The sequence below is a fragment of the Muntiacus reevesi genome, chromosome 11, assembly GCF_963930625.1.
Source record: "Muntiacus reevesi chromosome 11, mMunRee1.1, whole genome shotgun sequence".
Taxonomy (NCBI): Eukaryota; Metazoa; Chordata; class Mammalia; order Artiodactyla; family Cervidae; genus Muntiacus; species Muntiacus reevesi.
Genome location: NC_089259.1, coordinates 41,366,163 through 41,388,757, shown reverse-complemented (window position 1 = coordinate 41,388,757; position 22,595 = coordinate 41,366,163). Strand labels below are relative to the sequence as shown.

The window sequence follows — 22,595 nt, the reverse complement described above, 5'->3', positions numbered from 1 at the left end:
AGTTTGTTCTGATCCACACAAAGAATTTAGTGTAGTCAATGAAGCAGAAGAATATTTTTTTTTCTGTAATTTCCTTGCTTTTTCTATGATCCAATGGATGTTGACAATTTGATTTCCGGTTCTTCTGCCTTTTTGAAATCCACCTTGTACATCTGGCAGCTCTAGGTACCCACACTGCTGAAACCTAGCTTACAGGATTCTGAGCATGAACTTGCTAGCACGTGCTTAGTTTTATTTATTTTGTCTTGAAATTCAGAATTTCACAAAGTAGTATTAATAATTGTCTTATAGTTGGTTTTGCCTTAGCATAACAAAATTGTCATTTTAATAGTGTCCACTTCTTGCTTATTACAGGATTCTGAGCATGAACTTGCTAGCACGTGCTTAGTTTTATTTATTTTGTCTTGAAATTCAGAATTTCACAAAGTAGTATTAATAATTGTCTTATAGTTGGTTTTGCCTTAGCATAACAAAATTGTCATTTTAATAGTGTCCACTTCTTGCTTATTAAGAACAGTGCTGCTGTGAGCATCTTCAAATATATATGTCCTTTGTGAGCATGCATACACAATTTAGCTGGGTTTGGACATGGAACAGCAATTGCTAGGTTATTCAGTACACTTGTGTTTAACCTTAATAAATTTTGAAAGTGCTTTTCCTAATTTATGTATGTATTAACAGTGTGTAAGTATTCTAGATATTCCATATCCTAATGATTTGGTAATGCTAGTTTTTATCTTTTATGGTTTATTCTATTCTACTGGATAATATTCAATTACTGACTAAGATTGGACATTTTTTTATATACTTGTCTGTTTATTTTTTCTGACTAAATTATATGCTTAAGTATTCTTCCTGTTTCCATGGGAGGAGTTTATTTTTTCTTTCATTTTGCTTTGTAGAGTTCTTCATATGTTCTAGAAATTATTTCTAGGTAAATGCATCTTACTTTATTATTAGTAGTATACTACTACTACTGCTATTTTTTTTTTTCCAGGAGGGATATGTTGATTATATAATTTATTAGACCTTATATATAAGTGAAACTTTCCTGTCTTCACTCATTTGTTGTAAATTGATTTGACTAGCTTAAAGTCAAAGCCATGTATCATTAAAGTTAAACAGTGATTACTAATCTGCTAACTTTTTTTTTATTAGCTAGATGTGTGATAAGTCCAGAAGTTTTTCACCTTTAATATGTTTTTAAATTTCAGACCTGCATTCTTAAAGAGATTTTTTCTATCAGTTAAGTTACAGTTAAGCAACAGAAATCACAGCAGTCATTTATCAGTTATTCTACATAAAGATAATCTAATATAAATAATTGTTAAGTAGATATAAAAATTAACTAAAGAACACTATGGGCTTCCCTGGTGGCTCAGAGGGTAAAGTGTCTGCCTGTAATGTGGCAGACCTGGGTTTGATCCCTGGGTCAGGAAGATATCCTGGAGAAGGAAATGGCAACCCACTCTGGTACTCTTGCCTGGAAAATCCCACAGACGGAGAAGCCTGGTAGGCTACAGTCCATGGGGTCACAGAGTCGAACACTACTGAGAAACTTCACTTTCTTTCAAAGAACACTATACAGGAAGTGTATCAACTAAAGGAAACAGCTATTGTCCCCGGTGTTGGAAAATTGAGAGGGGATTTTAATTATTAAGATTTAGAAAATCAGAGGAGAGGCCTTGTGCAGCTGAAATCCAGACATTTGTGGTTAGATCTCTGCTCAGCTAGAGCTGGCATCTCTGATGTGAAAGGGGTTCCTTGGCCTGTGATCCGGAGCTCTGAGGAGGTGGTGGTGCCAGTCTGCTGCTGCTGATAGTTCTGAGTCTCAGTAAGGCTGATATTAAGGTTTTAAAAATGGCAACTGAATGCAACTGGATGCAAAAAGAAAAGATGGGGTGACACTCAAAGGAACAGGAAACAAGCAAAAAGGAGCAAGACACTTCCTCCTCTAGCACCTTTCAATCTCCCTCTAACACCTCTTCATTATCACATCTAAAAGAGGGAAGGAACCAAGTGGCAAGACAGAAAAGTGGTTCGCTGACTTTCAGTCCCCACATCAAAAAGCAGAGTACAGAACAGAGAATGTGGGGCTGAGAGATAGTAGCTTACCTACTGTCATATTCTACTCCAATTTTAAAATGCTTTCCAGGGTATAACCTGACAGCTGCTTTTCATTCTTTCAGCTTAGTATTTGGAAATTCATTTGAACAATCTCAGTCATGTCTTTATTTAACTGAGAAAGGTTTTATCTATTGAGGATTATTTTTTGTTTGCTTGATTCTTTTTCTATTATTCCACTTCTTTGGTTTTGGGATATATATTTCAGTATGTATTTATGCTAATAGCTATGTGTAGTTTTGAGCACGGATTTCTTTTTCATAAGCACCTTTCCTCCCCAGTGATTTTATTTCTTTTCCACTTAACTTGGGAAATTGATTCTATATTTCATATTTAATTTTTGCCATTTTGTTTGTGAATTTTACTGTTTTCAATGCAGACACATTTTTTAAAAATTTTGATTTTCCTTATGTGATACCTTTTGATACCTCTCTTTCTGGACTCATATTCATCTTACTTCAATTGGGAATGCTTTCTTATTATTTTTCTTAAAAATATTTTGTATTTCCAAATCTATATATTATAAACTGTTTTTGAGAGTGCATTTAGTGACTTTCTTACTACTTACATTGATGATAATAGATCCATTTCTTGTATCCTTCAGAAAATAGGTATCTCACAGCAACATTGCTTGAGATGAGAAATATCTGCACTTCACTATATTATTCATTTGTTACTTTTTTCTTTGAGCAGAAGACACACATGTGCACACACAAAACACACAGATGTCATTTTAAAGTTTAATACATTATTTATGTTGTTCTAATAGTTAGGATTTAGTGTTAGTCACTCAGTGTGTCTGACTCTTTGCAACCCCAAAGACTGTAGGCACCTCTGTCCAGGGGATTCTCCAAGCAAGAAAACTGAAGTGGGCTTTAAACTTCAAAATGACATTTGTGTGCTCTGTGTGTGTGTGTGTGTGTGTGTGTCTTCTCATCTATCTATCATCTATCTATCTCTACCTATCTCTGTGTGTGTGTGTGTCTTATTATATCTCCAAACTTAATCAGGAATAAACAGGATACAAATTTTAATAATAAAATACATAACAAATAATCTTTTCATACATTTTTACATTTTATTATGATAATTGTTTATCCAGTCTCCTCCCTTTTAAATTGACTACACGGGAAATTCATTATTTGTGTTTTTGTGTGGCCTTGAGATCTTGGAAGGAGAACAGTGAATTCTCCTGAAGAGAGATCTTATTTCCCTGCCCAGAGATTGGACCTAGGTAGCCTGGATGAAAACTGGGAATACTAACCACTAGACCAGCAGGGGCTAGAGGCTAGAAGCAAAGTGTCCCTGGATCGTTCCCTGGTTTGAAAGCAAGAATGTTTCAAAGAGGCAAAAACAGTAAAAAAAAAAAAAAAAAAAAAGTACAAAGTTTATTATTAGAGACACAGCACAGTGTATGGGAGAGCATACAGCAAAGCAATTTGTTTAAGTCAGAAGCCAGGCAGAAATGCACAGAGAGAAAGGGTATGAGTGTCCTCTCTAATGAAGAGGAGCACAGTGAGTCAGGAACTAGGCAGAGACACAAGCCGGGAGAGGAGTGCTGGCATCCTGAGCGAGGAGGAGTGCAGCAAAGAGGTGATGAACATTTAAAGGTGAATCACTTTTATGGGACAGTCCTTCCGGGTCTTGATTTATCTTTGGTTGATTATTTTGTTTCTCTCTTCACATATGACCGGTTTGTGGATCTTCTTCAAGATGCATGTGTAACTTTTTTCTAAGATGGATTCCACCACAGAGACCCATGGGTGCATGTCCACATTTATTATTGGGTGGGGCCCCACTTCTTTTTTTGAGCCCAAAGAAGACTTCCTATGCCATGTGCAGACAGGGAATTTTTCCTTGACCTCAGGAGTGAACATCTTATCTCTACTTTAGCAGAGCTCAGCTTTTGCCACTAGCTTTCTCCTTGGAGTATCTGGGTGAGAACAAAGCTTGAATTTTATTCCACTTAAAAAACACCAGATGTCCAGCCCAGGGGTCCATCTATCCCCTATCTCACTTGTTTGTTTGTTTTCTTTTTTATCAGCTATGATGTATAACATCCAATAGTTCCTATTTTACTCTAGTAATATTATTCATATTAAATATCAGAGTATGAGAGTATTTGAAGTTTCTATTCTCAAAATTGTTTATCTTTTGAGTTTATTTTCCCAAATTTTAACCCCATTTTAAGAAAATATTTGAAATGAGTTTGATTTTACTTCAAATAATCTTTCTCCCTTAACTCAGAATAACATATATCTCAATTGGGTTATTTTGTTTAATTCTCCTGAATATGATTTAGTTGTCTCAAAATTCTGCTATTTAATGACTATCTCTTAATGTCTGGTTGCTTTTCCTGTTTTACTCAGAGAAAAAAATGATCACTGTAAAGTGACCTTTACCTTTACTTTACTGTAAAGTGACCCATATCAGAAAATTGTTTCAATATCACCCTCTGACTGTAGTCTATTTTTCTCTCACTCCTAATGACATAGCTTTTTTTCTCCCTCTTGTTTTAGTCTCACATCTCACTAATGTGCCATTCTAACCTAGCTGTTGCTTCTTTGAACATTATTTTTAATAATTTTCCCAATTAAGGGTAATAAAAGCCAGTGAGTAGTCCTCTTGAGTTTAGATTCTTCATAATACCCTTTGTTGTGGAAAAACACATTGGTTCACTGCTTAAAATTAATTAGTATATTCTGATGAACTCAAGAGCAAAATTACATCAATTTTATAAAACAGTTTGGTCAGTCTTCCAATGAGACAGATTGAGCTAAATGGTAGATATAAATCTCAGACCAGGACCATCCCGGACTTACTTGATGTATAAAGGAAATACAACAAAACAGTGAATAGACACTCTGGTGTGGGGGCTGACCACATTAAACCTCAAACTCTCCAAATAATATCTACACTTCTAATTCTTTTTGTTTTTCATTTACTCTTTGCCTTAATTTTGTTCTTTCAAGTTTTGTAAATGAAAGGACTTTCTGGTTTGTTTCTCATACAACAGATACTCATACTGCCTAATTGCATCCATAAATAGGCTTAAATTTTAATGAATATATGCTACAGCCCCTAAAGAATTTGCAACACAGACAAAAACACCTGTTTTTGTTTTTTTGTCTTTCTTTTCATGATTAACCATAGCAAAGCTGATTCACTCAGTCACTCAAAACCTCATGTTAATAAGGAAGAAGCTCCTGTTTCTGTACAATCTTAAGTTTTTGGACCTTGAAATAGCATGAAAACAGGAATCATGTCTGTTGTTTTTTCCAGTACAGTCCAATATCCATCACCTTATCTTACACTTGTCACTTACCTGGTGCTAAGACAATTTCTGTTTTTGTATCCAAAATTTGATATTCTTTTTCTTAAAAATTAAACCACAAATTGTAAATGATTTTGTATTATATACATGTTACAAAGCACAAGTTCATGTGCTCAAGGCACAAAGAAGCCAAATCAAAATGTTGGAGTTTGGAGCAGAGAAAGGTTTAATGCAGGGCTGTGCAATGAGATGGGTGACTCATTCCTAGCCCAAAACCTTGAATTCCCTGATGGATTTCAGCAAGATATTTTTAAAGGCAAAGTTAAGGAGGGGTATGGTTGGTTGTTTCAAAATTCTTAGTGTTGACATGCTTTTTTCCTGCAGCTGTCCATGGATGTCAAACTATGATGCTCCTATAAACTTCCAAAAAGTCAAATGTTATTATCTGTTCTGCAACTTTTTATCTCTACATGAATGGAAATGTCAAGTCAGTTTATTTATCTTTCTCTATTCTTGCCTCATCACAACAAAGATTTGGAACAAAGGACTAAAGTTTAAAGCAAGAGACAAGTTATAGCTCAGTTACAGCTCAGATAGACAGATCTTCCAAGACATGGGAGTGGGGCAACCCTGAATGAGTCCTGATAACTGCTTGGCTTTCCTTTTTATACTTCCTGTCTCCTCCTCTTGGTTGTGCTCTATTCAAAATAGGGCTTTTACTCACCACCAGTCAGGAAATGAAATGAAAATTGGCATATACTTAAGGCTGATTGACAGTTGCAAATTACATAGCAGCAGGCTCTGTCGCACATATCTTCCATGATTCAGTCTGTTATAATCAGATGTATGTTCAGTTCAGTTCAGTCACTCAGTCGTGTCTCACTCTTCATGACCCAATGGACCACAGCTCTCCAGGCCTTCCTGTCTATCACCAACTCCTGGAGTTTACTCAAACTCATCTCCATTGAGTCGCTGATGCCCTCCAACCATCTTATCCTCTGTTGTCCCCTTCTCCTACTGCCTTCAATCATTCCCAGCATCAGAGTCTTTTCAAATGAGTCAGTTTTTCACATGGGGTGGCCAAAGTATTGGAGTTTCAATGTCAGCATCAGTCCTTCAAATGAACACTGAGGATGGATCTCTTTTAGGATGGACTGGTTAGATCTCCTGGCAGTCCAAGGGACTCTCAAGTGTCTTCTCCAACACCACAGTTCAAAACCAACAATTCTTCAGTGCTCAGCTTTCTTTATAGTCCAACTCTGAAATCCATACATGACTACTGGAAAATCAATGGCCTTGACGAGACGGACGTTTGTTGGCCAAGTAATGTCTCTGCTTTTTAATATGCTGTCTAGGTTGGTCATAACTTTCCTTCCAAAGAGTAAGCATCTTTTAATTTCATGGCTGTAGTCACCAACTGTAATGAGTTTGGAGTCCCAAAAGATAAAGTCAGCCACTATTCCCACTGTTTCCCCATCTATTTGCCATGAAGTGATGGGACCAGATACCATGATCTTAGTTTTCTGAATGTTGAGCTTTAAGCCACCTTTTTCACTCTCCTCTTTCACTTTCATCAAGAGGCTCTTTAGTTCTTCTTCACTTTCTGCCATAACGGTGGTGTCATCTTCATATCTGAGGTTATTGATATTTCCCCTGGCAATCTTGATTCCAGCTTGTGCTTCCTCCAACCCAGTGTTTCTCATGATTTACTCTGCATATAAGTTAAATAAACAGAGTGACAATATATACCCTTGATGTACTCCTTTTCCTATTTGGAAACAGTCTGTTGTTCCATGTCCAGTTCTAACTGATGCTTCTGACCTGCATACAGATTTCTCAAGAGGCAGGTCAGGTGGTCTGGTATTCCCATCTCTTAAAGAATTTTCCACAGTTTATTGTGATTCACACAGTCAAAGTCTTTGGCATAGTCAATAAAGCAGAAATAGATGTTTTTCCTAAACTGTCTTGCTTTTTCAGTGTTCCAGCGGGTGTTGGCAATTTGATCTCTGGTTCCTCTGCCTTTTCTAAAGCCAGCTTGAACATCTGGAAGTTCACGGTTCATGTGCTGTTGAGACCTGGCTTGAAGAATTTTGAACATTACTTGGCTAGCGTGTGAGATGCATGCAATTGTGTGGTAGTTTGAGCATTCTTTGGCATTGCCTTTCTTTGGGACTGGAATGAAAACTGACCTTTTCCAGTCCCGTGGCCACTGCTGAGTTTTCCATGTTTGCTGTCATATTGAGTGCAACACTTTCACAGCATCATCTTTCAGGATTTGAAACAGCTCACCTGGAATCCCATCACCTCCACTAGCTTTGTTCATAGTGATGCTTCCTAAGGCCCACTTGACTTCACACTCCAAGAGATCTGGCTCATGACCCATCATGATTATCTGGGTCATTAAGATCTTTTTTGTACAGTTCTTCTGTATTCTTACCACCTCTTCTTAGTATCTTCTGCTTCTGTTAGATCCATACCATTTCTGTACTATATTAAGTCCATCTTTGCATGAAATGTTCCCTTGATATCCCTAATGTTCTTGAAGAGATCTCTAGTCTTTCCCATTCTTTTGATTTCCTTTATTTCTTTGCACTGATCACTGAGGAAGGCTTTCTTATCTCTCCTTTCTATTCTTTGGAACTCTGCATTCAAATGGGTATATCTTTTCTTTTCTCCTTGCCTTTCACTTCTCTTCTTTCACAGCTATTTGTAAGACCTCCTCAGGCAACCATTTTGTTTTTTTTTTCATTTCTTTTTCTTGGGGATGGTCTTGATCCCTGTCTCCTGTACAATGTCATGAACCTCCGTCCATAGTTCATCAGGCACTTTGTTTATCAGATCTAGTCCCTTAAATCAATTTCTCATTTCCACTGTATAGCCATAAGGGATTTGCTTTAGGTCATACCTGAATGGTCTAATGGTTTTCCCTACTTTCTTCAATTTTAGGTGAATTTGGCAATAAGGAGTTCATGATCTGAGCCACAGTCAGCTCCTGGTCTTGTTTTTGCTGACTGTATAGAGCTTCTCCATCTTTGGCTGCAAAGAATATAGTCAATCTGATTTTGGTGTTGGCCATCTGATGAAGCCCATTTGTAGAGATGTCTGTATGTGTAGAATATTTGTGAATCCTTAACCGAATCCCAGTTGCCTATGGTTACTTGAGGGAGCCCCCTGTGAATAGTTTGTATTCACTGTGTGCCTAGGGCACATGTGCAGTAGCTAGAAAAGTCTCTGTTATTTTTGTAGCATATCTGTGAGCTCTCCTGGACATGTCTGGGATGGGATTTCGATATCAGCTTTCATCGTTTTCAGATAGGCCACCCCCCTTTGTTCATGTTTAACTTCCTATCTAACAGGAAAGTGTTATACCCTTAAAGGTCAGAGCCTTGAGAGGAGTTATCCTGTATATTTCAGGCTCTGGATAATACTCTGAACTCAAAGCAAAAGTCATAGCATGCAAAGGTTAAAGAAAAATAAACATTTAATATGGAGTCAGATTCGTTTTTCCCTATTAGAAACAGTTTGTGTTAAAATTATATTATCTTAGATTCACACATTAAAAAAAATAGCTTGTTTTCTAGGTCTTACTGAGGGCTGTTAATAGGTTTAGGAGGTTTGTGAATTGCCTCTGGAAGAAATAATTTCTAAACTGGGATGTGATTGACTTATCAGATTGGCAGAAAGTGAGGAAGTATTGCAATGAGAAGGAACAAGTTGTGTCCAGTTCCTGAGTGTGAAATGCAGACAAAAGGAGGAAAATTTAGGTTTAACTGGAATATAATGAGAAAGAGAGGTCTCCCAAAACTGGAGAAGATGTCAGCCTCCATGTCATGCAGCCACTTGGCCATGGTAAAAATATTACAAAATGTTTAAAAAGGGCAGTAATGTGATTGTATTTAAATTTTATAAAAATCACTCTGGCTGAAGTATCATTTATAAAATTATTAGAATCTCATAACAGAAGTAGACTGACTAAGATGTATTCCAGTGGCTCAAAGTGATTACTTGATAAACCATGCCTCAGAATTAAGATGTATAGCAATAGAATGCTACCAATCATGGTGCTTGGCCTCATAATCAATAGAAATTGATAAGAGGTCAGGCAAGAAATTCAGGCAAGGCTTTACTGGGGCTCCTGGGGCAGAAATAGGGATCAAAAACTAGATATTCCCTTGCTTGCTCCCTGAGTTGGGGCAAGATGTTTCCTACTATGGGATAGAGATGGGTCCAGGGATTGGGTTGGAGAGATAGGTGGTCTGCCCACTCTTGGTGGTGCTGTAGCAGAGTGCATGTGCAGTACCTTGCTTTTGCTCCCAACATCTTGTTTTTTTAGGGTTTGGTCTTTTTGTATCTCCTTGTTAATAGTTTGCCCCCAATGGGCATGCTATTTTTAGTCCCTTAGAGTTTCTTTGTATTTTATTGCTGGAGGAGATGTTCATCCAGGAGCAAGCACAGCAGTAAAGAAAGGATCCCAGGTCCCAGCCTGCTTTACAAGCACTGTAGCAAGCAAGGCTCTCAAGTCCCAGCCTGTCTCAACACAGTTCATCTTGGTTCCCTATTTGAGCATCATTTCAGTTCAGTTCAGTCACTCAGTCGTGTCCGATTCTTTGCGACCCCGTGAGTCCCAGCCAGGCCTCCCTGTCCATCACCAACTCCCAGAGTTTACTCAGACTCATGTCCATAGCTGCTGCCAAGCTCCTCAATCTGGGATACAGTGGTTTCATAAAATAGACCTCTCCTTCCTTCTTCAGCCTTCGCTCTTAAACATCTGCCTTAGAAACACCCTATATCACAGGCATAATGAGCTGCTTGATTGTTCACACTCTTTTGCCTTTCAAATACTCATTTCTCTACCTCAACTTTCCTTCCATATTTTCCTTAATAATTTGTGACTGTCTACTGTCCACTTAGTTTCTTTCCTCAGAGTTTCATCTGGTCATTGGATACATTTGGAAATTCTCTAGATTGATAGCCTGTCACAACTTTAGATCTCTCTATGCATTAAGTTCCATGTGCCAAGACTGGTACTAACAGGATTCAGTTTATTGTACTTGAAAACAATAATGTAAGAAATCATTAAAAATATGTTAAAATGTACTCTTACCTAAATAAAACCTAAATGAGATCATTTATAATAGCTCCATCATCCAAAAGAGAATTTAATCTACACCTTTTCCATGAACCCTTTTAAAATCCACTTATTTAAAATTAACCTTTCCATCTTTTGTGTTCCTAAGACACATAATTGATACTTTTCTCTGCAATTTGTCAATATCTTATTTCAGTGGAACTTAAACATGTGTCTTTTCTTTGACAAGCTCCATTTGTAAATCATTCTTTCTCAAGAATTAGAAATGAGTGCTTTGCTTTATTCATTAAAAATTACAAATACATACTTGCTATGATGACATATCAAAGAAAATAAATCAAACCCACCCTCAGAGGACTTACATTTATTAATATGGGGAATAAGAAATAGAAGTAGAAAGAAATTTAGAATTGTGATAGTCATAGAGTGAGATTTGGCAAGAAAACGTTGAGGGATTAAAATTGAAGTGACTGTTTCTATCAGCTTTTGGGTTAGTAAACTCTATCAGGCTGTGGGATGTAGCTCACAAACCTAAAGTAATGTCTGTGTTTATAATCTTCAGAGATTTTTTTTTAAGAAAGTATAGGCACTTTCTAATAAAATAAAGTAAGTGTTCTGCCTTACCTTAGTCATCTGCTATAATAACAATGTTTGTTATGTTTGGGGCAATGGATTATGCTCAGGAACTGAGACTGTCTTTGCCATTATTTTAAACACAAGATCCCTGTAGGAAGTTCACAAATGGATAGCATACAGGGTGATATATCTTAATAAGCTAATACATAAATAACAAATCCAGTTAGATTAAATATACCATTGTTTCAGGCAAGGGGAGAAGATAAAAATGCAATTCAAATTTAGTTGAAATATATTCTTTCTGAGTTTTGGTTTCTGGAAGACGTAGTTTTGCCAACCAAGAGCTAATGCCCAGTGGGGCAGTTTTGCCAACCAAGAGTTAATGCCCAGTGGCCAGTGAAAAACTGAAAGTTCCTCAGTTGCTAGAGCACGTTGCAGGGAACCCTGATGGTGTTTGTGCTGAAGGGCGGGCTGATATTCCTGGGGTTCTTGCCTGACTTTTCACTGCTGCTGATAAAATAGTCACCTTTATTGTGACAGAAATTAATGTTCAAGGTCTTTGGAGAGCTAGATTGGCTTGGTTCAGGAGGAAACTCTGGGGTGACTCTCACAGACTCTGTATTTATAGTCTAAATGTTCCCTCTGCTGTAGTTGCTTGCCCACCAGTTTTTATTGAAAAACCCCCAGCTAGAGCTTCTCAGCTGCTGAGCTACTGTTTACAATCAGAGCAGATGAGATGATGACATCCAGACACAACTTACTTCATCCATATATCAAAATAACTTTTCTTCTAAAAGCAACTTTCCTTTTTGGTGATGAACAAATGGATTTGAAATTATAGCAAACCAAATCACAACAAAGTCTGAGACTGAGTTTGCCACACATACCAACATTTGGCAACATTACCAACCAGGGTTCTTGACCTTCCACAATTAATAGAAATTGATTAGCAGCCAGACCCAAAATTCAGTCAAGGCTTTATTGAGTGCTGCAGCAGTGGGGAACAAGAATAAACAATAAATTCCCTTGCTGGCTTGGTCCCAGTGGGGGGCAAGCTCTCTCCTTATACAGAGTCAAGGTAGGGCTAAGTCCAGGGGATGGGCCAGAGGGGCAACTTGGGTGTTTTGCCCAACCCTGAGGCAAAGTTTTGGGCAGGGGGCATGCACAGTATCCTGCTTTTCTCCAGGCTCTTCAAAAGTGGCAGTTAGAAAAAAAAAAAAAACAAAAAAAAAAGTGGCAGTTAGGTTGTTTTGTATCTTCTGTCCAGAATTTGCCCTACTTGTGCGTGTGTGCAGTTGTATTTAGTCCCACATATTTCTCTGCACTTTGTTACTCAAGCTATATCCAGGTGCAGGCACTGCCACACTGCAGCAAAGCGTCCCAGATTCTAGGCCTGTCTCAAGTGGGAATTAAAGCAGTCATGCAGCCTATTGTGTAAGCTTTCTGAAATCCCTCTCACTGTGTTGTCAGACACTCCTCAGGAACCTCTCATGGAAATTACTCACTGAATGGCACATGCAGGAGTATTCTGGTAGCAGGTATGACAAACCTGGGGTCAGGTGAAAGAGTTCTCCATCAACTGAAAAACAAAAGACCAAACAAAGTTCTGGATCTCGAGTTATTTCTAAGGTGTTATATATACCACAGTTTCTATAACCATCCCTCAAGTTATGTATGTACCATTGAGTTATGATAAAGTATGTGTGTGTGCATTCGTCTCTCAGTCATGTCTGACTTTGCCACCCCATGAACTGTAGCTTGCTCTCCACTGCCCATGAAATTCTCCATATAAGAATACTAGACTGGGTTGCCACTCCCTTCTCCAGGGTACCTTCCTAACCCAGGGATCGAACCTGGGTCTCTCATAATGCAGGCGGATTGTTTATCATCTGAGCCACCAGGGAAGCCAGTGATAAAATATGCCACATATTAAATAACTTTCCCTAGGATATAGATTATAAATAACAGATTTCTGGGGAAAAGACAAAATGGGATCAAAAAAGACTTGCTAGTGGAGATGTACCTGCACTGATTAATAAGAGAAAAATGAACAGTAACCCACCTTATATAATAACAAGGGTACCTAAGGCAGAATCCACAATGTCACACAGGGCTGGAAAGGATCTAGTGCTATGACAGAAGCTTCTAATTGCCTCTTAATACTCATTCACTCCTTTTAATATGATAGTACGCACAGCACTGTTAGCTAGGTAGGAGACTACCTAAAATAAAGACAAATTTTCCCAGCACCTGATCAATCAGGTATTGTCATGTAGCTAATTTCTGGCCAACAGGAGATAAAAGGTAAGTTGTGCAACTTAAAAGATGAAAAGGGAAAGGATTATGCTCCTTCTTTCACTCCTCTATCTTTTTGTTTGAACTATTGTTGTGATAGTTAGAACTCCACCATCAGGACCAGAGGAATTGTAGAAATTTCTCCACGAATTTAATATTTTTATTGCTAATAAATATTGTTTACACATTTTCAATGTGTGTGTTACATATACTTTAATATTGTTACATATTTTCAAGGCAAAAAAATATATTGACAACTTTTTTTGCAACATCTTTTAAAGGTTATTTTTAAATGGAATAGCTTTGGAAGATAGCAATGTCTTTTTGAGGGACAGAGAGCAGATTTGTTCCTTGACTGAAATAATAAATGCAATATTGCCCTTCAGAGCAACCAGTTTGCCGGCAGTCCCTTTAAAGATGATAATTAAAAACTCCAGATGTGAAAAAAGCCCTCCAAGTAAACAGCATTCACCTGAATCTCTGCACCACCCAGGTGGGACTAGGCGGCACTGGGAGAATTCACATTAACAGGGAGCTCATCCTGCCTGTTTTGTGTGAGAAATTATGTCGTTTCTCGCTGGTCCCATAATCTTGTGCTTTTTACCAACATTCATGACACCGAAGTAGGCTAATCTGTTAACTTTCAGGTAGGGTAAAATTTCAGACTTTTCACAATTCTTGATAAAGGGTCTATCCTAGCTTCCCCAGTGGCTCAGTCAATAAAGAAACTGTCTGCAATGCAGGTGACCCGGGTTCGATCCCTGGGTCAGGAAGATCCCCTAGAGAAGGGGATGGCAACCCACTCCAGTACTCTTGCTTGGAGAATTCCATGGACAGAGGAGCCTGGTGGGCTACAGTCCTTGGGGTGGCAAGAGTCACACACAACTTAGCACATAAGTCATCTTACAGATGATAGATTGAAAGTGGGAAGTAGCCTGGATCTCAACATATCTGCAAACCCTCTTTACATTTGAGCCCATATCTTTAAATAATGCAGAATTTATTTCCTCCAACTGCCATACTGTATGGACAAGCATAACCCAAAGGCATTGCAGGTTTGATTCCAGACCACTGCAATAAAGTGTATATTGCTATAAATGGAGTCACACATTTTTTGTTGTTGCTGTTTCCCAGTGCATATGAGAGTTATATTTATGCTATTGTTGTTCAGTCGCTAAGTCGTGTCTGACTCTTTGCAATTCCATGAACTGTAGCACACCAGGTCTCCCTATCCCACACCATCTCCCAAGTTCGCCCAAGTTCATGATCATTGAGTCAGTGATGCTATCCAACCATCTCATCCTCTGCCGCCTTCTCTTTTTGCCTTCAATCTTTCCTATCATCAGGGTCTTTTCCAGTGAGTTGGTTCTTCGCATCAGATAGCCAAATTATTGGAGCTTCAGCTTCAGCATCAGTCTTTCCAATGAATATTCAGGGTTCATTTCCCTCATGATTAACTGGTTGGAGCTCCTTGCTGTCCAAAGGACTCTCAAATCTTCTTCAGAACTACGGTTCAAAAGCACCAATTCTTCGGCGGTCAGCCTTCTTTATGGTACAACTCTCACATCAGAACCCCACCACTGGAAAAACCATAACTTTGACTACATAGGCCTTTGTCAGCAACTTTACACTAAACCATAGTTTATTAAGTTTGAAATGGCATTATGTCTTTACAATCTACACACCTTAATTTAAAAAATATTTTATTATTTGACAATGCAGAATTGACATAGAACTTTGTTTTATTAAAAAAAAATGCAATATCTGCAAAATGCAATAAGGTGGAGGACAATCAAAAGCAATAAATGCATAAATCATACATAAAATGACATATGTGTGTACTAGAATTTAAAATATATGGCACTGAGATGGGCACCTGGCAACTAGATCTCAAAATAAGAAGACCTGTTTACTAAACTTTATGTAAAAGTTTTCTGTAAACTGAATAAACACATAATTTAGGGAAAATGGTATGAACGATTCATTCATTCTCAGCAAAATTCTAGAAGAGTTTACTTAAGGCTATTTTTGACCTCCTGCCAATTTTTGCATGCAAGGAGGGACATACTGATCAACATTCACAGCAAACTGATCTATGACACTAGCGTCTCCTGAGAATACGAATTTTTTGTCCTTATTATCTCTGAATGAAATTCCAACTTCATTGCACAGTATACAACGCTCTTCATTTTCAGTCAGTCCTTTTCATCCTACCAGCCATCTCTCCTTTCCCCTTGTTTACTAGCATCCGTTCCATCAATATGACATACTTGCCACTCTTTATTTATCATGTGCTATGACCTTTCATGTCCCTTGTCTTTACACATAATGCTTTCCCTGTATGTAACACTTTTCCCTATTTCTTATCTTACAAATTTCTACTCACTATCCAACTCTAAGTTAAAAATGTCATGTTTCCTTTCTTGCCATGAAACTGTCAGCTGTCACTTCGTATGTTGTCAGTGCCTTTACTTCTAGTATCAGATTCTTCTCTGCTCTTCATATCCTCAACATCTAAGTTGTCATAGTAGTGAAACAAAATAGGGAACCATTGTAAACTATGATTAAATAGATTGTCAGAGGAGATCCGAGAAGACAACCTTGGATAATTGTTCATGAATCTTTATGTGTGCATTACACTTTTTTTTCTAACTGCAAAATATTTTCAAGTATTGAAACACATCTGTTGATTTTAATAAAGATTCCAATAAAGCAGCCCAAAATGACACTATTATCTTTTCTATACAATTTTCTTATTTATTTTTCAAATATTTTTTAAGGAAAAAACGTAGTATATTTATTCTTTTCCAGCTGTTTTGCCCTAGTATTAATAATTTATATTGCATTTTCAAAACTAATTTTATTGTTAATCTGTGGACTACATAATACTATAAAGAACATTAAAATGGACATTTACAAAGTGAAGTAAAATACTGATGACTTAGGTTAGACTTTAGTAAATTATAAAATAACAACTGAAAGAAAGTGAAAGTGAAAGTGAAGCCACTAGGTCGTGTCCGACTCTTTGCGACACCGTGGACTGTAGCCCACCAGGCTCCACCGTCCATGGGATTCTCCAAGCAATAATGCTGCAGTGGGTTGCCATTTCCTTCTCCAGGGGATCTTCCCGGCCCAGGAATCAAACCGAGGTCTCCCACATTGCAGGCAGACGCTTTAACCTCTGAGCCACCAGGGAAGCCCAAAATAACAACTGCTGCTGCTGCTGCTGCTAAGTCGCTTCAGTCGTGTCCGACACTATGTGACCCCATAGACGGCAGCCCACCAGGCTCCCATCCCTGGGATTCTCCAGGCAAGAACACTGGAGTGGGTTGCCATTTCCTTCTCCAATGCATGAAAGTGAAAAGTGAAAGTGAAGTCGCTCAGTCGTGTCCGACTCTTCTCGACCCCATGAACTGCAGCCCACCAGGCTCCTCCGTCCATGGAATTTTCCAGTCAAGAGTACTAGAGTGGGGTGTCATTGCCTTCTCCGAAATAATAGCTACTATGTATCAAATATTTATTTCACAGAAGTTGTCAAGTATTATGTCATTTTTATTGAAGTGTTACATAAATGTATTGTGTACAGACCCTGTGTTACTGAGTTTTATTAGGAGAGGGTTCATACAAAAGACAGAGAGATTGAATGAATAGTGGTTTATAGCATACAGGATTATGCTAAAAAGTCAATGATGCTATAACTTGTGAACTTTAAGTTACATTTTATTTCCAAATACAAGGTTATGCTAATAGGCTCTATATTTGATTTCTATAATATTATCAATATGCTTAATTATCATTATTTTCATATGAGCTTCCCTGGTGGCTTAGTGGTAAAGAACCTGTCTTTCAATGCAGGAGAGGCAGGTTTGATCTCTTGCTCAGGAAGATCCGCTGGAGAAGGAAATGGCAACCCACTCCAGTATTTTTGCCTGGAAAATCCCAAGGTCAGAGGAGCCTAGCAGGCGAGAAACCATGGGGTCACAAGAGTTGGACACAAAATAACGACTAAGCAGCAACATTTTCATACACATTTAGCTATATATTTGTATATGTTCACATTCTTTGATAATGTCAAAATTATGACAAATTATTGCATAGAATGATTTTATTAATCATATGAGCAATACTGGATTCAGATAAATCAATATTATAATTTGTTACTATAATGTGTATAAATAATAAATAGAGTATCTTGAAGTCAATTATTCCACTAAAACAATAGAAAAGAAAAAAGTGGGAAACTTTTCTTACATATAAACTATGTACCAAGAACTCTACTAGGTGTCCTTCATGAAGACACTTACCAATAAATAAAATCTCTGCAAAAGCAATATTTAATCAAGTTTTAATAATAATACCTCAACATTATAGCATACTTCTATTGAGTTAGAGCTTCAATTTAAATAAAACAGAAATACAGTTCAGATTTTGTAAAGCATTTGATGTGATAAAAACTTCTGAGTGAATACTTATTTCACTTCTGGGTGCTTTTGCTAGCTAAATTGTCCAATACTTGTCCTTTAAATTGCCCCTATTTTGTTTGTTTGTTTGTTTGTTTTGGTGTATAAGGCCTATCTAGCAGGGCTGTGCTCATTTATTTTATTTATTTATTTTTTTCTTCCCATTTATTTTTATTAGTTGGAGGCTAATTACTTTACAATATTGTAGTGGTTTGCCACACATTGACATGAATCAGCCTTGCAGAAAACTAAGATCATGGCATCTGGTCCCATCACTTCATGACAAGTAGATGGGGAAACAGTGGAAACACTGAGACTTTTACTTTGGGGGGTGTTATTTTGGGGGCATATGGAGTGCAGCATTTTCACAGCATCATCAAGTTCTGTCTAGTCAAGGCTATGGTTTTTTACGTAGTCATGTATGGATGTGAAAGTTGGACCATAAAGAAAGCTGAGCACTGAAGAATCGATGCCTTTGAACTGTGGTGTTGGAGAAGACTCGAGAGTCCCTTGGACAGCAAGGAGGTCCAACCAGTCCATCCTAAAGGAAATGAGTTCTGAATATTCATTGGAAGGACTGATGCTGAAGCTGAAACTCCAATAATTTGGCCACCTGATGCAAAGAACTGACTCATTAGAAAAGACCCTGATGCTGGCAAAGATTGAAGGCAGGAGGAGAAGGGGAGGACAGAGGATGAGATGGTTGAATTGTATCACTGACTCAATGGACATGAGTTTGAGTAAACTCTAGGAGTTGGTGATGTACAGGGAGGCCTGGCATGCTGCAGTTCATGGGGTCACAAAGAGTCAGACACAACTGAGTGACTGAACTGAACTGAACTGAAATATAAAAATATATTTTTTAAAAAAGCCACCATTTTGGTGGCAAAGGTCTGTTTAGTAAGTTATGGTTTTTCCAGTGTCATGTACAAATGTCACAGTTGGACCAGGAAGAAGGCGGAGCACCAAAGAATTGAGTCTGATGATGGGAGAGATTGAAGGCAAGAGGAGAAGGGGATGACAGAGGATGAGATGTGGGATGGCATCACTGAATCAATGGACATGAGTTTGAGCAAACTCTGGGAGATGGTGAAGGACAGGGAAGCCTGGCACGCTGCAGTCCGTGAGGTGAAAAAGAGTGAGACATGACTTAGTGACTGAACAGCAACAAAAATATTGCTATAGTGGATATTCTGTAGTTAATCTTTGTACAACTCTGAGGGATTTTGGGTATAAATTCCTAGAAATGAAATTGCTCTGTCAAAGACTAATCAAATTTTTACATCTAAGTTCATCAGAGATAAGAATTTATGTTTTTCTTTTCTTGTAATATCTTTGTCAACTTTTCATATCAAGGTTATCCTGGCCTCATAGAATAAATTGGAAAGTGTTCCTTCCTCTGTGTTTTGAAAGAATTTGTGTAGGGTTGTTATTTCTTTCTTCCTTAAATAAATATTTGATAGAATTCACCAGTGGAAAATAAAATAAAATAAAATGCTCCTATTGATTAATTTCAACATATTGCAAGACTGAGAGCAGCCAGACAACTTTTGGGTAAACCAGCAAAGAGACATTACATCCATAAAGAGGACACTTGGACAATCAAAAACATTTCATCATGGCCGGCATTAAGAGAAGCATAAAGATCTTTTAAAAATTCTCCAGGATTTAAAATCAGTCTAAACATCACATTTTAGACTTAGAAAGGATGCTAGAGGATGAATTTTTAAATCTATGACCTAAAACTATTTTATAGACTAAGTAATGTCTTTTTATGCATTTGCTTTATTAGAAACTGCAAAGTACAGAATTGAGTCTATTTACCAATATTATTCATAATGTTAACTAGTAAAGCAAATATTTCATGACATCTAATCTTATTTAAATATAATCAAGCCACAACACGTTTCTACTCATAATCGTCTGATGGCTTCCTCTTTCGCTTAGGGTCAATGACTACATTTATTTTAGAAAACAGACAAAATCTAAATACCTGTTTGATGTCCCTGTACCTGAACCCATCAGCTCATCTGCCACCCTGCCCATAATCGCTGCTCCTGCTTCTCTGGCCTCTGCTGCCCTTGAAACTTTGTACTCATCTGTTTGAACGTGAAAGTGTTAGTCATTCAATCATGTTCTACTCTTTATGACAACATGGGCTGCCAGCCTCCTCTGTTTAGCTGGCTTCGAATTTTCTCCTCCTAGAAGTTCCTGCACTCACCTCCAACCACTACCATTCTCATGAAATTCGTGGACAAACTTCATCTTCCCAGTGAGACCATTTCTGTGTTTAAAACTGGGACCACATTTCAATTGTAATTGCTATTTACAGTTCTAGCTCCATTCCCACCAATTTCACTCCTGATCCCGCTTCCTGCTCTATGTCAACAGCGTGTATTCTGGCTGTACACCCTCTAGTAGAATCCAGTGCAGGGAATTTTCTTCTTGTTTTATTCATGGATACATTCGCAAAATTTTGGATGGTATGTGATATATACTAGACCTTCAAAATTATATGCTGAATAAATGGGTAAATAAATAAATACAACTCTGTATCTTAATGTGATACAATCTTCATGACTAGGATCAAATAAGCAAAAAGTGTTTTTATTAGGAATAGATGATGTATTTCTACTTCTGTATTTATGAATGTATTTTAAGTAAAATTTATGCTGTAATATTTATTTTCCTGGGTTCTGATCATAACTCTCAGTAGTGAAATAGCAAAATAAGTGCATCAAGTAAATTTGAGCAATATTTACTCAGGCTAATATTGTTGTACTCTTTTTTCCTATAACATTTTGTCTATCCAGATAATGCATTAGCTATAGTATAAACACTGATTAAGATAGTATGACAATGTGTATAGATTATTTCATTTATTTAGTGTTCTAAACTATGAATACAGAGCACAAGAAGTAAGTATGATTTACATACTGAAAAATCAATTGCTGAACAACAAGAAAAATAATTGAGTTTTTTCTGGTTATCCTCATTTTCAAGAAAAATTAAAGATAAATATATCTTATTATTTTTAAAATAGACATTCCTTGATATTTATTAAAATAATACATTAAGATGATTTAATTACATACTTAAAAACAGTTTTAATCTAATATTCTAAGAATAGTAGATGTTGGAAAACCATAGAAATTTTAATTTCATCTAGTATATAGTATATTAGAATCATAGGAACTCCAGGTGTAGGAAATTAGTTATAGAGTATCTTTAACAAAAATTTCCATGCGAAGTAACATTTTTTAACACACTGGAGGCTCAGGTTGTGTTTGAAAATTTATTTTTCAAGGAATTTTCCTTTCCTCCATTTGTCGTATAGACTGAAATACTAAGTCATGTTTTCTCAATTGTGTTTTTAGGTTGTATTCAGTTGGTGGTCGTGATGGAAGCTCCTGCTTGAGTTCAATGGAATATTATGATCCTCACACAAATAAATGGAATATGTGCGCTCCAATGTGTAAGCGGAGAGGGGGTGTTGGAGTGGCCACGTGCGATGGTTTCCTTTATGCAGTAGGAGGTCATGATGCTCCTGCTTCAAACCACTGTTCTCGGCTACTAGACTATGTAGAAAGGTGAGAACCCAATACATGGTTAAAATGAAAGACAGGATGTGAATTACATTAATACCTAATGCAAGTGGCCATATCAACAAAATATGCCCAATCTGCCTAAGCTAAGAAAGCTAATTCAACTCCTACAGCTGTTTCATTAGTCTCTTTCTTTTTCCTTCTCTCTCTTTCTCTTGCTTGTGTATCACACACACACACTATGCTATGTCTTATTTTTTTCTTTCTTCATCCTCGCTCCTTCCCTTCTTCTTTCTTTCTTTCCTTCCTTTTCAACTAATATTTCTTGAAACCTTACAATTTTCTTCACATAAGCCTAAAGTAATCTTTATTTAAACTTCTCAAGAATATACTTTAAAAGTTCATTTAAAATGAAGCTGTACTTTTAAAATATATGAATGCTTGTTAATTTTCTTTTAAAAATTGAATATTTCATTTATTTGTTTTATTCATCCTGTCTTATTGGTTCTACTACTCACTTCAAATTTGCAAAGATGAACTATGAGCTTTGTTTAATGCCATACCTTTTGCAATGTAAGACAGATTTATTAGAACTGTATTCTCTATAATCTTGAAGTATAACAGAAATATAGATCCTCTTTTAACTCTTCCTAAAAATGGCAGGTGCACAGAGGTTGGAGTGAAAAGTCACCTGGGCTTCAGTCTTCATCCAACAATGGACACACTTCTGGCATGGTTATAACAAAGTTCTCTTTCATAGTTGCACCTCACTTAGCAATATTATGTCATGCACAGTAAGAACTACAGAGACTTATAGTGATATTTATATTTTCAACTGGACATGGAACAACAGGCTGGTTCTAAATTGGGAAAGGAGTACATCAAGGCTGTATATTGTCAACCTGCTTATTTAACTTATATGCAGAGTACATCATGAGAAACGCTGGGCTGGATGAAACACAAGTTGGAATCAAGATTACCGGGAGAAATATCAATAACCTCAAATATGCAAATGCCAGCACCCTTATGGCAGAAAGTGAAGAAGAGCTAAGGAGCCTCTTGATGATAGTGAAAGGGTAGAGTGAAAAAGTTGGCTTAAATTTCAACATTTAGAAAACTAAGATCATGGCATCTGATCCCATCACTTCATGGCAAATAGATGGGGAAACAATGGAAACAGTTACAGACTTTATCTTCTTGGGCTCCAGAATCACCGTAGACAGTGACTACAG

The 22,595-nt window shown here is 37.2% G+C and overlaps 1 protein-coding gene across 2 annotated transcripts in view; it reads left to right on the top strand.

Annotated features, from left to right (window-relative positions):
- KLHL1 (kelch like family member 1) overlaps positions 1–22,595 on the top strand; it is a 460,807-nt gene that overhangs the window by 416,605 nt on the left and 21,607 nt on the right. For both annotated transcript variants that reach the window (XM_065902214.1, XM_065902213.1), the window contains one exon: positions 21,196–21,408. In XM_065902214.1, the coding sequence (XP_065758286.1) occupies positions 21,196–21,408 (213 nt within the window). The remainder of the gene's footprint in view (positions 1–21,195; positions 21,409–22,595) is intronic.